This window comes from Hyla sarda, chromosome 8 (genome assembly GCF_029499605.1).
Source record: "Hyla sarda isolate aHylSar1 chromosome 8, aHylSar1.hap1, whole genome shotgun sequence".
NCBI classification, from domain to species: Eukaryota; Metazoa; Chordata; class Amphibia; order Anura; family Hylidae; genus Hyla; species Hyla sarda.
The window spans coordinates 175,102,212-175,122,148 of record NC_079196.1 but is presented as its reverse complement, the minus strand read 5'-3'; the positions used below and the strand labels follow the sequence as shown (position 1 = coordinate 175,122,148).

At 44.0% G+C, this 19,937-nt stretch overlaps 2 protein-coding genes across 5 annotated transcripts in view; one reads left to right on the top strand and one right to left on the bottom strand.

The window, feature by feature from the left end:
• IGSF6 (immunoglobulin superfamily member 6) overlaps nt 1-19,937 on the top strand; it is a 48,578-nt gene that overhangs the window by 21,257 nt on the left and 7,384 nt on the right. The window contains exons 1-3 of one of the 4 annotated variants that reach the window (XM_056536581.1): nt 6,818-7,505; nt 12,248-12,577; nt 19,821-19,924. In XM_056536581.1, the coding sequence (XP_056392556.1) occupies nt 7,475-7,505; nt 12,248-12,577; nt 19,821-19,924 (465 nt within the window). In that variant the 5' untranslated portion in view covers nt 6,818-7,474. Of the gene's footprint in view, nt 1-6,817; nt 7,605-12,177; nt 12,578-19,820; nt 19,925-19,937 lie in introns of those variants that run through there. The other 3 variants (XM_056536579.1, XM_056536580.1, XM_056536578.1) reach the window with 3 other exon arrangements.
• The window catches only part of METTL9 (methyltransferase 9, His-X-His N1(pi)-histidine), a 33,704-nt gene continuing 18,037 nt past the window's right edge, over nt 4,271-19,937 (bottom strand). Inside the window, exon 5 of the mRNA XM_056536575.1 lies at nt 4,271-4,914. Within this exon, the coding sequence (XP_056392550.1) occupies nt 4,712-4,914 (203 nt within the window). The 3' untranslated portion in view covers nt 4,271-4,711. The remainder of the gene's footprint in view (nt 4,915-19,937) is intronic.

Here is a 19,937-nt window from a genome sequence, read left to right as displayed (position 1 = left end):
GGGACATATTTTTGGAACATTGCATCTGAATATCTGAAAAGTAGAAACTGCGCCCCATATTTTATTACGCTGTTCGGCCCGTGTTCGGTAATACCCTCGCTTAGACCATATTTGGTTGCATGGCCACATGGTGGGACCCAAAAGGAGAGGAGCCCCATTTGGCTTTCAGGATATCATTATACAAATTATAGGCCGCACTTCTACTTGCAAAGCATTCTAGCTGTCAGAACAAAACTGCACCCCCAGATGTGACCCCATTTTCGAAACTACACCACATAAAGTATTCACCTAGGGCAAAAGTGAGTATGTTGAGCCCTTATTGTATGGTTAGAATAATTTCAAAGTCAGTAGAAAAACTAGAAATTAGCTTTTTTCCCACAAATTCTTTATTTGTGGGACATCATTTTGGTAAGTCGCTTTGAAATGGAGGAAATACGCCCCATATTTTATCACCCTGTTCGTCCTGGGCTGAGCAGTACCCCTACTTAGGCCATATCTGGTTGCCTGATCGCCTGGTAGGACCAAGAAGGAGAGGAGCCCCCTTTGGCTTTCAGGACATCATTGTATTTATTGTCCCCATTCATACTGCGTTTCTGCAGTATAGGTGTCCGTTGTAATGTCAAAAAAGGGATGCCAATGTATAATGTAGCCGTCTCATTCAGAAATAAATGGAGCTGCTACAGTATACGTCAGCATCACTCTTTTTGACGTGATGCTGTCGGATACCTCTAACACTGCACAATCGCAGTATGAACGGGACGCAGATCGCAGTATGAACGGGACGCAGTGTAGGGGCACAGAGCACATCCGCGGCTTATTTCACACCGCAGATGCCCCGCCAGCAGTCACAAGGGTGAGATCACTGCTGTGGCTGGGTAGCTCAGTGTGTCCGCTCATGACTGCCGGCGGGAAATCCGCCGCTATGAGTTGACACACAAAGCTACCTAGCCGCAGCAGGGAGCTCATTATCGTGACTGCTGGCGGGCATCCGCAGCATGTAAAATGCTGCGGATGTGCGCCGCGTGATCCTACACATTATGCATTTTTATTTTTATTATATTTATTTAATAAATGTATTTTTATTTATTTTTTTACACTTTTTTTTAATTTTTTTACATTTATTGTCTTTACACTTTCTTTTTTTCTTTTATTTATTTTATATTTTTTGTACACTTTTTTTTTTAATGATTTGGAATACTTAGTATTCCAAAGCATTGCAGTTATATGCTGTCTGCCAGTTTTATACTGGCAGGCAGCATATTAGGACGTGCCCCAGGCAATAACCTGTCAGGAAACCTGTCAGGCAATAACCTGGTCGACCTGGGGTCCTAGTAAAGACCCCGGGCTGCCCAGGTAAGCAGCAGCACCCTGCGATAGTTGCAGGGTGCTACAGGAGAGAGACCGAGGGAGCCCCCTTCCTCTGTCAAAAATCTTTACAGCTCGCGGTCGCTTCCGACCGCGGCTGTAAGGGTTAAACTGCCGGGACCGAAGTTTTCTTCTGTCCCGGCAGTAACGCAGGTCCCCGCCCGCCGGGGATTACACACAGCACCCCGCGATCGCGCTGCGGGGTGCTGCAGGGGTGACAGAGGGAGCTCCCTCCCTCTGTCATAACACTTACAGCTCGCGTTCACTTCCGACCGCGGCTGTAAGGGTTAAAATGCCGGGACTGAACTTTACTTCAGTCCCGGAATTGCGTCAGGGTCCCAGCTGTGTGTTACAGCTGAGTCCCTGCTGCGATCTCGTGGGTGCACTGGGCAGCACCCACTAGAGCCATGGACGAGTATAAACGTCCTAATGGCTGAACGTGCATTCAGCCTGGACGTGTATACACGTCCATGGTCCTTAAGGTGTTAAGTTATGCTTTTCTGATGTATCAAATACTTATATCATGCAATAAAATGCTAATTCATTTTAAAAAAAATCATACAATGTGATTCTCTGGATTTTTGTTTTAGATTCCGTCTCTCACAGTTAAAGAGTACCTAAGATAAAAATTACAGACCTCTACATGTAAAATCGGCAGTGTATCAAATACTTGTTCTCCCCGCTGTATGCATATAACTTTATTGGGACATGAATGAATGATCTGTGGTCACAGCAGGCTAACTTGTGCTGAGCAATGTCACTGGAAGAGGAGCAGGCAGGGAATGAATGGCAGGTGCCGCAACCTCACCTGCAGTAAAATGAGATGTTCTGCAAAAGCTCTGGGCAAGGAACTGACAGGAGTGCTGTGAAAGAGAATAGGAAGGGTGGGAGGATTGTGCTGAAGAGCTGAGGAAAAGCAATGCATTCTGGGAATTGCAGTACTGAGCAACTGGTCAACCAGGAAATACAACCTGTACAACAAAAAGTACAGAACTAAGACCCACAAAACTAATGGATTTTTGGTGGTTTCAGAACTGGGTCCGAGAAGTAAATCATGCATGCCTCTGCAACATTTTTATGTTTTTTTTAAACTGATCTCAGAGTACCCTTTTAAGTTTTAAACATTGGTTAGAAAAATATTTGCATAAATGTAAATCTGCACAAACAGCTGTGTAACGCACTTATCGTACAATGGTAGATACAATGCTAGACAAGTTTTCTATTTTTAGAAAGCATTGCATTGTGGGAGTACAGATAAAGTATACAGTTTGGTCCAATCCTTGACTGGAGAAATGCTCTTAAAGAGGTACTCCCATGGAAAACTTTTTTTTTTTTATCAACTGGTGCCAGAAAGTTAAACAGATTTGTAAATCACTTCTATTAAAAAATCTTAATCCTTCCAGTACTTTTTAGGGTCTGTATACTAAAGAGAAATCCAAAAAAGAAATGCATTTCCTCTGATGTCAGGACCACAGTGCTCTCTGCTGACCTCTGCTGACCATTTTAGGAACTGTCCAGAGCAGCATATGTTTGCTATGGAGATTTTCGCCTTTTTTTTGTCTTGTCCACAGTGCTCTCTGCTGACACCTGATGCCCATATCAGGAACTGTCCAGAGCAGCATAGGTTTGCTATGGGGATTTATTTCCTGCTCTGGACAGTTCCTGATATGGGCAGAGAGCACTGAGGTCAAGCATAAAAAAAAAATGTTATTAAAAAAAGAAAAGAATTTCCTCTGTAGCATACAGCTGCTAAAAAGTACTGGAAGGGTAAAGATTTTTTAATAGAAGTCATTTACAAATCTGTTTAACTTTCTGGTACCAGTTGATTTAAAGAAAAAAAAAAAAAGGTTTCCACTGGAGTACCCCTTTAATTTAGCGGGCAGCTAAAACACAAGAAACGCCAATCGGAAGCAGGAGAAAGAGAACTGCCCTGCGATCAGGCACAGACAGAGCGGCTGCCACTGGGGATTAGATGAGGAGAGTATGTGGGTTCATTTGTTTTCAACGTGCAGAAAGATATATAACAAAAATGTATTGTTGCAGAAAAAAGTCATTTAAAGGGAACCAATCATCAGATTGTACCCTATATAACGCTTGGCAAAGCGTTATATAGGGTAAAATCTTTATTTTCACCATTCCCGGGGGACGCTCCTGCCCCCAGGGATGGTGAAGATATGAAGTTATAAACTAGTCACCACCGCTGCCGCCGTAAGTAGTCACCTGGGCGGGGAGCTCTTTTCATCTACTCCCGTTCTTCGGCCGGGAGCGACGCCCCCTCCGCTTGATTGACGGGCAGAGTCATCGCTCTGCTCCGTATGTTCAGTGAGCGGAACAATGACGCGGCCCGTCAATCAAGCGGAGGGGGGCGTCGCTCCCGGCCGAAGAACGGGAGTAGGTGAGAAGAGCTCCCCGCCCAGGTGACTACTTAGGGCGGCGGCGGTGACTAGTTTATAACTTCATATCTCCACCATCCCTGGGGGCAGGAGCGTCCCCCGGGTATGGTGAGGACAACAATTTTACCCTATATAACGCTTTACCAAGCATTATATAGGGTAAAATCTGATGATTGGCTCCCTTTAAGGACCGTTCTAGTTCTCAGAAAAACCCTATACCAGTGTTTAACAAACAGGGTGCCTCCAGCTGTTGCAAATCTATAACTCCTAGCATGCCCGGACAGCCAAAGGCTGTCCGGGCATGCTGGGAGTTGTAGTTTTGCAACAGCTGGAGGCACCCCGCTTGGGAAACACTGCCCTATACTGTTGCTTTACCTGCAGTAGTTCTGTATGTAAAGGATCAGCTGAACCAATCCTGCTCATACTGGTCCAACTAGCCACGGACATCTGCGTGTCTTCACCCTGGTTTATCGCAAACCATTTAAATAAAGGAATCGCACAAACAATAGTCTTTGGACGCTTTATTGACATGATTAAAAAAAAACATGTGCTTTGGGCTTGTAGATCATACAGATTTCTCACATGGAAGATTCTGACATCTCATGTTCTAGATTTTATTGCAAGAGTTGATTTCTCGTAATAGACATTGAATTCTGACATTGAACAACATGTAACGACATTTGTTTGATGCAGCGGACGGTTGTTCTGTCACATAAAAAATATGTTCACTTTTGCTGGAAAAAGGTAGCACAGTTGAGTCAATTAAAAAAAGATTCCTATTGGAGATTCTGTACATGTACAAACACAGACACTCACATATATACTTATATATCCGTCATATAAACATGGCCCTGTAGGAGATACAAGAAGATTTTGGCCTCGAGGATTATTGATTTGCCTTGGGCAAACTATTCTTCTGGTCCAAGCGAAAGAAAAAAAAAGGACACAACTTCCTACACCGGCCGGAGAACGAAAACCACATCGTCCAAAACATAATAGTCATTGTACATATCACCTTCACATAAATAGGGGAGTTTTGTAAATGCTTCGACAACAAACCCTGCTTCCTGGAAGACGGCAGCCAGACTGTTCACTTGTTCTTCCCATACGGTTCCGTTCACTTCCATGATTTCTGATGGCTTCTCCCATTTGCCTCCTATTAGTGTACAGAATGGTAAGGATTAGTATTTTCAGCATTATCAATGTGCTTTAATGCAGTGGTTCTCAACCTTTTTGGCCACTGTACCCCATAAGGCTGAAAGTATGTCTGCGGGGTACCCCCTCGCGCGAAACTTAAGCATGAGGGGTACCCGCGGACAAAAGGCGCGTGCTTACCTTTATACCAATGCGATACTTAATCCCCATTTGCCATTATTCCCCCCTCCATCTTAATCCCTGTGTGCCATTATTATCCGATATGGCAAAAGGGAATCGGAGGGAGGGGGGGAATTATGGCACAAGGGGATAAAGATGGGGGGGGGGGGGGTGAATAATGGCAAAAGGGGATCAGAGAGAGGGGGGAATAATGGCAAAAAGGTGATTAAGATAGAGAGGGGAGTAGTGTTAATGGTTAAAGATGTGGGGGAGGGGGGAATAATCATTACCCCCTCCTCCGTCTTAATCCCCCTGTGTCATAATTCCCCCCCTCCCTCTGACCCCTTTTGCCATTATCCCTCTCTCCCCCTCCATCTTAATGCCCTTGTGTTATTCCCACCCATCCCCCCGGGCTAAAATCCCGCCCTCCCATACACTTTTTATTTTTTACATTGCCCGGCTTGTTCGTGTACCGCTCCCAGAGTCCCGTTCGGCGCCACACAGAAGGATGATGCCCCCCCTGCGCAACGTTAGGGGACGCCACACGTCTCCCCAGCAACCATGCAGCTCCCGTAAAGCAGCCGTGGCCGGAGCTGCAACCGCGATACTTTACTGGGCTGCCGCGGCCATTCCCCGCATTGCGCTGACAAATACTGGCCAATGCATGGCCTGTATTTGTCAGCGCATTGCGTACCCCCGCACAACCGGTGGCGTACCCCTAGGGGTACGCGTACCACCGGTTGAGAATGAATCAGAGCGACAGCTCACCTCCTCCTCCCTGCACCTGTGCACGGGCCTGATCAGCAGCGTCTCTGACCGTATGTGTGCACAAAGAAAGACAACGGTCCAGCACTGGTTTGCAGGTAAAAACAGCTTCTTCTTTTATTGGGTCAGTTTTGACAAGACAAATAAGCCGACGCGTAGAGAACCCCTGCTTGCTGCCTGATGTATTATCATTCATGACATGTCACATGGCCAAACACATCTTATGAATTTACGACATTCATTAACCAATCCAGAGTTTAAAATGATTTCCCTACATGTTGGGTTGTCAATAGCTTGTAATCAATTTATAAAATGACGCCTATTGCCAATAAATCTGCCATGTGGTGAAATCAGTAGCAAGGTAAGGCAAAAGCAAGGAGCATGATGGGCACCAACAGCGTACTACAAAATGACAGGATCTAGTGGATATAGTTTAGGGGAGCGTCATAAAGGTGGCATCAGAGAGCTGCCTTGCCTATCCTCCTTTCCAGATTTCTCAGTGGAGCCATGAATGGACTATTATTCTTCATACGTCTTCATGAGGCTCTTCGTAAGGATAAACATTATCCCTTTGGATCCACAAAGAAAGGACTCTGTGCAGCCAGCCAGCAGTGCTCTGTACAGCTTAGGGGCATTGGGGGAGATTTATCAAAACCTGTGCAGAGGAAGAGGGGTGCAGTTGCCCATAGCAACCAATCAGATCGCTTCTTTCATTTTCCACAGGCCTCTAAAGAGGCCTGTGGAAAATGAAAGAAGCGATCTGATTGGTTGCTATGGGCAACTGCACCCCTCTTCCTCTGCACAGGTTTTGATAAATCTCCCCCATTGACTCTAAAACAGCTGTCAACAGATATGTAAATTCTCCTTCTAGAGCAGTTGTCTCCAACCTGCGGACCTCCAGATGTTGCAAAACTACAACTCCCAGCATGCCCGGACAGCCAACGGCTGTCCGGGCATGCTGGGAGGTCCGCAGGTTGGAGACCACTGTTCTAGAGTGTTGTCTGACTTACATCCCCAGTCATGTCCTAAGGCTTTTTAGACTGACACACTGAAGGAAAGCTAACTCCAAAAATAGCATTAGAGAGCTGCTTTACATAACCTTCTTCCTAAAAATGGAGATTCTAGATTTAGGGACACAGCAGCAGCGACAAACTCCAGTCAAACCTATGACATTACGATCCCTTGGGCTGACTGTAAACAGGAGAGGACAGCTGATCCCGCTGATTTTGGCAGGCCCAGCTGACCATCTCAAGTAGACGGGAGCCTCCCCAATCTCCACGATATCAGAGGTCAGAAAATAGAAGGATTGGGCATGTTGGATTTAAACATAATGGATAGTTCTGTTTTCAGTAGCGATATCTGCCATAAGTCTTGCTACGTCTTACCCTTCCGTTGCCCATACAGAACACAAGCCTGCATGTTTACTGGGGGGGGGGGGGGGCTGTCAGCCAACCAGCTCTCTCATATGTACAGCCTGCTTCAAGCTTTACTTTGCATCATGAAGCAGATTTTTTTTTTTTTTTTGCCTTATTATTTAAATATTATCAGAATCAGTCTCTTGAATAAAATGGCTCCAATTAAAAGTTTTAGTCTAAATAACTGGAAAGACTGTAAGCAGGAAGTGTCCCAACCCCTACATGAGGTCTCTGACACGGACTGTTATCAAGGGTAAGTTCCCCTTTCAAAAGTAAATCAGACAAGAAATGGAGACAAGCGGCTTAGGAGGATGCGTTTTTCTTCAGTTCATCCTTCTATATTATCACTGTGGTAAGTGCTGGACTTGCTAGGATTCTCTATACAGCACAGCTCTATGACATTAATGCACCCATAACCCAATTCTAACATGACCGCAGCCAACAAACCTGGGCACATACAAATCAGTCGTTGGAGCTTGTAGTAAGGGGGGATGGGTACTGATAAAAGTAGTAAAGTACATTTGGTTGTTTGCAGCAATAATAGTTCAGCAATGTATGGACTATGGGGGAGAGTTATCAAAACCTGTGCAGAGAGGAAGAGTGGTGCAGTTGCCCATAGCAACCAATCAGATTGCTTCTTTCATTTTCCACAGGCCTCTTTAGAGGCCTGTGGAAAATGAAAGAAGCGATCTGATTGGTTGCTATGGGCAACTGCACCACTCTTCCTCTGCACAGGTTTTGATAAATCTCCCCCTGTGTTTGTATAAAAGGAAACTAGTAACACTAATAGTAGTACCATGTAAATATCCTATAAAATCTATTTGTGATTACAGATAATTATAGAAGTGAGAAGCTGCAGGATCAGTGGTTGCGCACGGCAAAGGCAGTAGTGTAACGCTGCAGCTTTAGCAGGGAGCAGTGCTCGCAACATCTGTCATACCCCTCTTGATCCTGTTTTAGTTTCCAGCAGTGGACTCAACCGGCGACCAGCTATTGTGGAACTACAACAACTAGTATGCCTGCATGCTGGGAGTTGTTTCACAACAGCTATAGTGGGACACTACCGATCTAGAGTATCTGTACCATAAATCTGGACATGGCAATGGTTTTTCATACAAACACCCGGGGCGGGGCGTACCGCATCGGGTGACCCCCTGACTGGCACTAAATAGCTGCACTCCAACTATCCCGCAAAACAACCCATCCACCCTCCTCAGAAATTAAAAAAATATTAAAAACATACTATGCCGCACCATGAATATCCGTACTCTGGAAGCTTTTTTTGTTTAATTTTATGACGTTGGTGGGTGGAGTTTTGCGTCGCTGCGCTGAGGCCGGAGTTTACGTCAGGAAGGAAGACAGGAAAACAGCGCAGCACCAACAGGCACATAAATAGTGAAGCCACAAAAAAAAAGGCTCAGTACGTTACCCACCCCAAAATGTGCATGAAGCTGTATTACGTATTTTCAAAATTAAAGTTATTAAAATAAAGTTATTAGCTATATAAATGTTTTCTATAATTAACATTAATGTAGTAGCTTTGTTTCATGATGCAGAACAAAACTACCACAAGAGGACATAGTTTTAAATTAGAGGGGCAAAGGTTAAAAAGTAATATCAGGAAGTATTACTTTACTGAGAGAGTAGTGGATGCATGGAATAGCCTTCCTGCAGAAGTGGTCGCTGCAAATACAGTGAAGGAGTTTAAACATGCATGGGATAAGCATAAGGCTATCCTTCATATAAGATAAGGCCAGGGACTATTCATAGGATTCAGATTATTGGGCAGACTAGATGGGCCAAATGGTTCTTATCTGCCGACACATTCTATGTTTCTATTCTATGTTTCTATGAGTGGGTGTTAATGTCCTTTTCTGCAGACGTTTGCACTTTCTGTAAGCCAGGTTGGACCTGGAATACATATGAGACTTTTAAATGGAGATGCAACTTTTTTTTCTTCATAAATAGCGACTATCGCATTTGATAAATACATGACCACTGCAAAGTAACAAAAAAAAAAAACTACTACATGAGCAGATTTCATGCTTTGGAATAAGCAAAAATCAAAAAGTCGCAGTTGCACGTGTGCTACTACAGAGCTTGATAAATCTTCTACAAGGCTGGGGTAAAATCACGATTTTTGGACTCCATTATAAAAACAGAAGCATGTTGCTGTGATTTTGTAGTAAATGCAGCAATAAACTGCCATCTGAGCACACAATGGGAACAAATGCTAAATTTACTCTCTCTAATGAGGTTTGTGGAAGACAGGTAGTAAGGGTATTGTTATTTGTCTAATCCTGCTCTTCCCCCTTTGGTTTCAGATTTTTCCCTACTATTTCTTAAGCCTGAATAATATTTTTATTATTATTTAACCAAGAGGAACATGTAAAATATAAATTGTAATATACCTTGTGCAGGTTCTTAAAGGAAGTGGGTGACACTTGGCTCCAAACACCGAAGAAAATCCCTGTGTTACAGGTTGGAGATTGCTGGCATAGTCCATTGAAAGGATAAAGAGTACCTATCATGATCTAAACCAGCGGTCTTCAAAACTGTGGCCCTCCAGATGTTGCAAAACTACAACTCCCAGCATGCCCGGACAGCCAACGGCTGTCCGGGCATGCTGGGAATTGTAGTTTTCCAACATCTGGAGGGCCACAGTTTGAAGACCACTGATCTAAACTCTCCCTAATCCCCCCCCAATCTGTCCCTGACTCACTGACACTATCCCTGTGTTTCTTAGTGTGAGGGAGGAAGCATAGAGGCTGTGATCACAGCATGGCTGGCAGCTCTGAATCTTCTCCTCTCTGTTTACAACTGCACGTGCAGAAAGATCGGAGCTCAGATAGTAAAATGAATGAGGGCCTGCAGTAAGGCAGAGTCAGGAGTATGCCCTGCTGTGCTATGAGCACAGTGCTGGCTCATGCCTGTCTGATTGACAGGCAGGGAGCAGCGCTGAGCTTGTCTGTGTCCCGGCTGCAGTCTGAGATTTCGGACTCCAGCAAGAGTCTGAAATCTATATATATATATATATATATATATATATATATATATATATATATATAAAAAAAAAAAAAAAAAAAAAGGCTTGTGGCCAAGACTGGTAGGGAGACCCCTAGTGGTCATTTTCTCCATGTGGAAAATTAAATAGAAAGAAGAATATTTTTTAATAACATGTACCGTATTTATCGGGGTATACCACGCACCGGCCTATAACACGCACCCTCATTTTACCAAGGATATTTGGGTAAAAAAAGTTTTTTACCCAAATATCCATGGTAAAATGAGGGTGCGTGTGTGCGCGTGTATACCCCGATACACCCCCAGGAAAGGCAGGGGGAGGGAGGCCGTCGCTGCCCGCTTCTCTCCCCCTGCCTTTCCTGGGGTCTAGAGCGCTGCTGTCGGCCCTTCTCACCCCCTGGCGTGCGTCCCCTGCGTCGTTGCTATGCACGGCGCGGCGCACTGACGTCATGCGCCGCGCCGTTCAGCGCATAGCAACGACGCCGGGGACGCACGCCGGAGGCCTGCAGCAGCGCGGACCCGACTCAGGTAATTATGCCACCGGGGATGGGGGGAGGCAACAGGGCAGCGGCGCCGGCAATGGGTGCCGCTGCCCCTTCTCTCCCCCTGGCTGTCGGCGCCGCTTCTCTCCCCCTGGCTATCGGCGCCGGCAATGATGGTCAGGGGGACAAAACGGGCAGCGGCGCCGATAGCCAGGGGGTGAGAAGGGCCGACAGCAGCGCTCTAGACCCCAGGAAAGGCAGGGGGAGAGAAGCGGGCAGTGACGGCCTCCCTCCCCCTGCCTTTCCTGGGGGTGTATCGGCGTATAACACGCACATAGACTTTAGGCTAAAAATTTTAGCCTAAAAAGTGCGTGTTATACACCGATAAATACGGTAATTGGAAAGTTATTCTTCATACATTAATCTATAACATATCAATGAAAGGTACCCTTTAAAAGGAGCACTCCGGGAAATTATTTTGTTTCTCCCTGCCAGTAACATAGTGAATCAGCTGCCTAATTCTTCTGTTATTTCGATTGGGAGTCCTGCAGCTTTAAATGTAAAAGGGCTGGCCAGAGTTAGAAAAATGCTAATTTTTTCTCAGCAAAAACAGCACTCCTGGACAACCCCTTTAACTTGAACCCAGTAGATGCACTTGTTTAGAGGTCTGCCAAGGCTGCCGTCTATCTGTTGTTGGACTGAATATTAGGGGTATGTGTGTTCTATCTGTGCACTGCAAGTAGAGAAAAGTGGACCCTACAAAATATATAGGGCAAACAATGGAATAAAAAAATGACAAGGTGAAAATGCATACCTGAAAGGCCAGGGAAATGATCAGAAAGAGTAAACTACTGATCTTGGCTAGAGATGAGCGAACTTACAGTAAATTCGATTCGTCACGAACTTCTCAGCTCGGCAGTTGATGACTTTTCCTGCATAAATTAGTTCAGCTTTCAGGTGCTCCCGTGGGCTGGAAAAGGTGGATACAGTCCTAGGAGACTCTTTCCTAGGACTGTATCCACCTTTTCCAGCCCACCGGAGCACCTGAAAGCTGAACACATTTATGCAGGAAAAGTCATCAACTGCCGAGCCGAGAAGTTCGTGACGAATCAAATTTACTGTAACTTCGCTCATCTCTAATCTTGGCTAATCCAACTGTATGAATAAATTGTATAATAAGCAATGCTCTAACATATAGAGGTTATTGGAATCATACTTTTTACTGGAAACAATCTATTGACATATGGGGGAGATTTATGAAAACCTGTCTAGAGAAAAAGTTGCTGAGTTGCTCATAGCAACCAATCAGATCGCTGCTTTCATTTTTGAAAAGGCTTCTGAAAAATGAAAGAAGCAATCTGATTGGTTGCTATGGGAAACTCAGCAACTTTTTCTCTGGACAGGTTTTAATAAATCTCCCCCATGATGGTTAATGGTTGGATTGGCCTAACTCTAAAACACTCAATATCCTGTTGCGTTTGTTTTCTAGGAGTCAGGAGCTGTACGGTGTCAGTGGACCAGGCTGAGTTTTTGGAAGTGTTACTGGACCAGGTTACTGCCAACATATCATGCCAATATACGCACAGTGTGTGTGCCGGTGAGAAAAAGATCTACTGGTTCCAATATCTAGCTTCTAAACATGGAGAAATAAAACAATCTGATCGGGTTACTGTGAAGAGCGAGGATGGCAACACCATCCTGAAGATCAACAACACAAGAGTTCAGGACAGTGGGATATATATTTGTGGTATTGCATTTTTAGGATCTTCAGGTCCTACTTTAGTGTTCACAGGACGAGGGACGACGCTAACAATACGAGGTAAAGCCGACTGACTAAGCCCTAATGGTAGACCAAAGATATTGGGATCAGCTGATGGTTAAACCCAAATTTATAGTAGTTTGACACAAAACATGAGGTTCTGAAATTAATGTGCATTGTAATTGTAATGTGCAAAAATATAGCAGACATCAGGAGACTAAAGCTACTTCAGGTTATTGGGGTACTCTGCCACTAGACATGTTGTCCCCTATCCAAAGGATAGGGGATAACCAGTCTGATCGCGGGTCCAGCCGCTGGGGCCCCCACAATCCCCTCAGTCCTAGTGGTCAGAAATGTTATCCCCTATCCTTTTGAAGCCCCAAAAACTTGTAACCCAATTTCTCTCGAATAAGGAAATACCTCACATGTGGATGTAAAGTGATCTGTGGGTGCAGTAGAGGGCTCAGAAGGAAAGGAGCGACATTGAGCTTTTGGAGAGTGAATTTTGCTGAAATGGTTTTTGGGTGCATGTCTCATTTAGGAAGCCCCCATGGTGCCAGAACCGCATAAACACCCCCCCATATAGCATACTATTTTGGAAACCACACCCCTCAAGGAATGTAACAAGGGGTACAGTGAGCCTTTACACCCCACAGGTGCTTGATGGACTTTCGTTAAATTGGGACGTGAAAATGAAAAATTTGATTTTTTTCACTAAAATGCTGGTGTTACCCCAAATTTTTTATTTTCACAAGGAGTAATAGTAAAAAATGCCCTCCAAAATTTGAAACCCCATTTCTTCTGAGTTTGGAAATACCCAATATGTGGACGTAAAGTGCCCTGTGGGTGCTCTACAATGCTCAGAAGTGAAGGAGCAAAATTTGGCTTTTAGAGAGAATTTTTCTGAAATGGTTTTGGGAGGCATGTCACATTTAGGAAACCCCATGGTGCCAGAACAGCAAAAGAAAAAAAACACATGGCACACCATTTAAGAAACTACACCCCTCAAGGAACATAAAGGGTGCAGAGAGCATTTCCACCCCACTGGCGTTTGACAGATTTTTGGAACAGTGGGCTGTGCATATGAAAAATAAAAAAAATTATTTTCCCTGATCACTGTTCCAAAAATCTGTCAGACACATGTGGGGGTGTAAATGCTCACTATACCCTTTGTTACATTCCTTGAGGGACGTGTTTTATTTTTTTGGGGTTTTTTTTGCGCTTATGTCAGAACTAGGGATCGACCGATTATCGGTATGGCCGATATTATCGGCCGATAATCACGATTTTGGGCATTATCGGTATCGGCAATTACCTTGCCGATAAGCCGATAATGCACCGCCCCACCCCACCCCCCCGGCCCGCCGCACCGCGGCCGCCCCCCCGACCCACCGCGTCGCACCCCCCACCATAGTGCTGGGCGGTATACCGGTATGGATTTTTGCCCATACCGCTATACCGGTCAGGCCCCTCCCCCACCCTCGAGTCAAAAAAAATAAATAAATAAACTTACCCATAATGGGGGTGGTCCGGGCCATCCATCCTTCCTTCCTGTAGTGTCCGGCCCAATTTCGGGTGGAGGGTGCACCGGTACGGGCTGTCCTTCTCCGGGGGACCTCTTCTCCACTCCGAGCAGGCTCCGGCCTAGTACGCTGCATAGGCGCCGCTACGGCGTGACGTCAGGTGCGTCGCTGCGCACGGGCGTCACTGCATAGCGGCGTCTGTGCAGCGTACTAGGCCGGAGCCTGCCCGGAGTGAAGAAGATGACCCCCGGAGAAGAAGGACAGCCCGGACCGGTGCACCCTCCACCCGGAATGCCGCTGGACACTACAGGAAGGATGGATGGCCCGGACCACCCTGACAGGTAGGGGGAGAGAAGCGGGTGGTGGCGGCGGCGGCCTATGGCACCGCAAAAGCCACTGCAGTACATTGATTTAAAGCGCCCGCTTTAAATCAATGACCTGCAGCGGTGTCGAGGGGGGATAAATAGCCGATAACTTATACCGGAATATCGGTATAAGTTATCGGCTATCGGCCCTAACCTCCACCGATTATCGGTATCGGCCCTAAAAAAACGATATCGGTCGATCCCTAGTCAGAACCACTGCAACTACCATCCATTCCACGGGAGAAAACAAGTGACAGTGCGGGGAGGAGACGCCGCTGGTCACTGATTTAAAGTGGCCGCGGCCGTGCTGTTAATACAGACGCTGCTGCGGCCGCTTTAAATCATCAGTGACCAGAAGACTTATCGGCGTATAACACGCAGGCAGCCTTTTTGCCTTAAAATTTTAATACGCCGATAAATACGGTATGTCTGCGGCCACAGCTACTCTGGATCAGGATGCAGGATCCTCCATTCCACCTTCCTCTGATTTGTCAGATGGAGAAGCCTCTGGGGTCCCTTCAATGAGGCGTAGTCGTGCCATTAAGATGTAAGGTGTTGAGTGGTATATTTGGCAATCTTGTTGACAAGTTTCCTATTTAATTCAACATTGTGGCTATAGGTTTGTTCATTTGTGGCAAGGTTTCCCAAATCCCAAACATAACGCTTGGTAAAAGGGGTTGTTAGTTACCAGGTCCTGTAAGCTACACTTCCAAACACTGGGATCCAAACGCGGGGATCGGGCTTCCGTGGTCCGTCCCACCCCCGTGTGACCTCATGCCCGCCCCTGGGAAGTTGCGCCCAGCCCTCTCAATGAAAGTCTATGGGAAGGGGGCGTAATGGCTGACACGCCGGCCGGGCGCGACATCACAGGTGAGGCCATGTTTTTTTCTATAAACTGCTAGGAAGAGACATGTCACTCAAACTGGCAGGCAGAGAGCAGCCACCGGGCCAGCCATTAGGACTAGTAACCAGTATTTTTAAAATACATTTACTCTGAAATAGTCGAGTGCCTCAGAATAATTCATAGTGTGCCATGATCCCCGTCTGCCCCTGTTTTACACTACCTGGGGTTTAAAGGGGTACTCCCGTGGAAAATCTTTTTTTTTTTTTTTTTTTTTTTTAAATCAAAATGGTGCCAGAAAGTTAAAACAGATTTGTAAATTACTTCTATTAAAAAAATCTTAATCCTTCCAGTACCTTTTATTGGCTGTATACTACAGAGGAAATGCTTTTCTTTTTGGATTTCTCTAATGTCACGACCACAATGCTCTCTGCTGACCTCTACTGTCCATAGCAGCATATGTTTGCTATGGGGATTTTCTCCTGCTCTGGACAGTCCCAAAAATGGACAGCAGAGGTCAGCAGAGAGCACTGTGGTCGTGACATCAGAGAAATTCAGCCCATAAAGGTAATGGAAGGATTAAGATCTTTCACTAGAAGTAATTTACAAATCTGTAACTTTCTGGCACCAGTTCATTTAAGAAAAAAAAAAAGTTTTCCACCGGAGTACCCCTTTATGCAACATAAAAGGGGTGACAGATTCCCGTTTAAGGGGTACTCTGGAGGAAAAAAATGTTTTCGAATCAACTGGTGTCAAAAAGTAATACAAATTAGTACATTCTGTCTATTTAAAAATCTTTATCCTTCCAGTACTTATCAGCTGCTATATCCTACACAGGAAGTGGTGTAGCTCTTTTCAGTCTGACCACAATGCTCTCTGCTGACAGCTCTGTCCATGTCAGGGACTGTCTAGAGCAGGATAGGTTTGCTATGGAGATTTGTTCCTTTTCTGGACAGTTCCTGATATGGACAGAAGTAGCAGCAAAGAGCACTGTGGTCAGACTTGAAAAAACTATACAACTTCCTCTGGAGCATACAGCAGCTGATAAGTACTGAAAGGCTTAAGATTTTTAAATACTTGAGTAAGTTGATTTTAACACTTTTTTTTCCCTCTGGACTGGATTTTTTTATTTTTAAATCAACTGGTGCCAGAAAGATAGATTTGTAAATTACTTCTATTAAAAAATCTTAATCCTTCCAGTACTTATCAGCTGCTTTATGCTCCACAGGAAGTTCTTTTCTTTTTGAATTTCCAGTGCTCTTTGCTGACACCTCTGTTCATGTCAAGAACTGTCCAGAGCAGGAACAAATCCCCATAGCAAACCTCTCCTGCTCTGGACAGTTCCTGACAGGGACAGAGGTGTCAGCAGAGAGCACTGTGGTCAGACAGAAAAGAAATTCAAGAAGAAAAGAACTTCCTCTGGAGCATACAGGCAGCTGATAAGTACTGGAAGGATTAAGATTTTTAAATAGAAGTCATTTACAAATCTATTTAACGTTCTGGAACCAGTTGATATAAAAAAAAAATTGTTTTCCACCAGAGTACCCCTTTAAAAGGAGATTTCAATACTAGAAAAAGAGAGCTAATTTCTTCCAAAAAAAAACTGCACCAAACCTGTCCTCAGGTTGTGTGTGGTATTACAATTTGGCTCCATCCACTTTAAAAGTAACTGACCTGCAACACTACATACAACCTGATGACAGATGTGTTTGTGTTTTTTTTTTAAAGAAATCAGCTCTGTTTTTTCTAATTCTTGACAACCCCTTTAATATAGACATGCAGCCCCTTTCACCTAGAAGCAGTTCTGAAGGCCTCTTTGTTGATTATTCGGGATATGATAGGAGATGTTTAGTGTGTACACTAGACGGCTAGTAGACTAGCTGGAGTCTTGCGGTGGTCATACAGGAATGTACGGAGTTGCACAATAAATGTAATTATGTCGACACAAAGATCAAAAAGTGATGCAATAATAATAATAATAATAATTGTCCTCCATTAAATGACATTCATTGTATAGATCAGGGGCATCCATTTTTCTTCAGTGGGCTACTACACGTATGTGTGCGTGGGCCGCAATTATTTTTTAATTGTTAAAATATATTGCGGGAGATTCATCAAAACCTGTGTAGAGCAAGGTTTCCCCAACCAGGGTGCCTCCAGCTGTTGCAAAACTACAACACCCGGCATGCTCGGACAGCCAACGGCTGTCCGGGCATGCCGGGTGTTGTAGTTTTGCAACAGCTGGAGGCACCCTGGTTGGGAAACACTAGTGTACAGGAAAAGTAATGCAGTTGTCCATAGGAACCAGATTAATCTCATTTTTAAAAAGGCCTCTGATCAGTTGTAACTCCATCACTCTTACTCTACACAGGTTTTGATAAATCTTCCCCAAATGGTCTCTAACATTATAATACTATAAATAATCTATAACATATAATCTATAAATTATATAAATATTTATTAGAGATACATTTACACAGTAATCTGCTGCAGTTTTGATGCTGCAGATTTCATGCCGTTAAAATCAATTCAAATAAATAAATAGTTTAAAGGGGTTATCCAGGGACATTTTTTTATATCTATATCTTTTATCTTTATCTTATATATTTTATATATATATATATATCAACTGGCTCCAGAAAGTTAAACAGATTTGTAAATTACTTCTATTAAAAAATCTTATTCCATTCAGTATTTATGAGCTTCTGAAGTTGAGTTGTTCTTTTCTGTCTAAGTGCTCTCTGATGACACGTGTCTCGGGAACTGTCCAGAGTAGAAACAAATCCCCATAGCAAACCTATTCTACTCTGTGCAGTTCCCGAGACAAGCAGGGATGTCAGCAGAGAGCACTGTTGCCAGACAGAAAAGAACAACTCAACTTCAGCAGCTGATAACTATTGGAAGGATTAAGATTTTTTTTAATAGAAGTAATTTACGAATCTGTTTAACTTTCTGGAGCCAGTATATATTATATATATAAAACATTTTTTTTCCTGGAATACCCCTTTAACACCGTATCAAATCTGTAGCGGATATGGTATGTGTCAAAGTACCCTAGGGGTACGTTCACACTACAGAATTTCCAAGCAGAAATCTGCTCTGAAAAATCCAGTGCAACATCCTCTCTCTTTTTTTTTTTAAATGGGATTCTGCTGCATGGTTCACATAGCCGAATTGCGGACTTTGGACTCGCTGGTAGAACAGATAGGTAGATTCGGCATAGTCGTCAAGTGCCGATGGATATTGCCATTTACACACAAAAAATGATCCATTGAAAAGTTATGATATTTACTTACACAGTATGGCACCACCTGGTGTTTAAAGTGTATATTAACATGCACATCCACTTACTATGCTGGGTGCTGATGGACACACATGCTCAGTCACTATTCCCGCAGACAAGTCTGTGTGAAACAGCGGTCATGTCTGTCAGGGAAGGATTAAAACCTCTGCTGTAATGTGACAATATAGCTGAGAAGACTACAGGGGAAGTAAGATACCATTAGGCTGTGAGCTGCCAGAAGGGGAAGGAGACTGGCTCTTTCCAGAGACCATGCTTAGGCTGGGTTCATAAGAAAAAAGGAAAAAAGGTATAGACCAGCTCACCGCTCCTATATGGATGGCACACTCGACACAATCAGCATAGAGTCAGTCTGGAAGCACGGAGGAAAACTGGAAGCACAGAGGAAAACACTAGAGCTGGGTCTCCAGGTGAGGCAATTCCAAGGATAACAGGGTATCCGTCTCCCAATAGAAATCGATAAAATCCAAATTTATTAGCATTCCTTAAAATGAAGGTAGGTGAAACACACTAAAAACACAAGCAAAACGCAGACGCGTTTCGACTCAATATTAAGTCTTAGTCAGACTAGTTAGGCTGGGTTCACACCATGTTTTTGTAATACAGTTCCCGTATCAGGTTTTTGATACCTCAAAATCATGCTAAACTGTATCAAAACATGTGTACAAATTTGAATCCGTATACAGTTTGAAAAATGATGACCGGTTGCATCCGTTTTTTTAAGAAAAAAAACGTATACGTTTTTAACTTTTCACTCCATTATGAATAAAGTTTCACTTGTTTGATTGAAATTCCAAGAAAAAAAACTGTGCAAAGTCAAAAACCGTATGGAACCGTACGCACATACGGTTCTGTACGGTTCCCATGTTGAAAAAAAAAAACGTATACGTTTTAATATGGTTTTTCAACCGGACCAAAAACTGTGGTAGGCTGAGGTTTTGGGTACAGGAAAAAAAAACCTGACAAAACCGCACAGGATGCAAAACGGACACAACCTGATGCATCTTTTGGAATACGGTTTTCAATAGAAAGTCAATGCATACGGGTTTTCAATACGGTTCCGTAGGGTTTTCAAATTGAAAATGTATACGGGAACTGTATTGCAAAAACGTGGTGTGAACCCAGCCTTAGCAGTATAGAACAGCTGCACCAAAAGGTAAAATAAAAGGCAATGGGTATTTTATGCTACATAGACTGATCTATTATATCATTTCAGGACTGTTACCATTGTATCAATATTAAAATGAGTAATACCAGCTATTTTCATTTATAGAAAAACCTGATGTGATGGTTACACCAACCAATACGGTTTTAATAGTTCTGTGCACGCTGCTTATTCTATACTGTATAGCGGTCTTTTCTTATTACTTCATTAAGGTAAGCTTCCTTC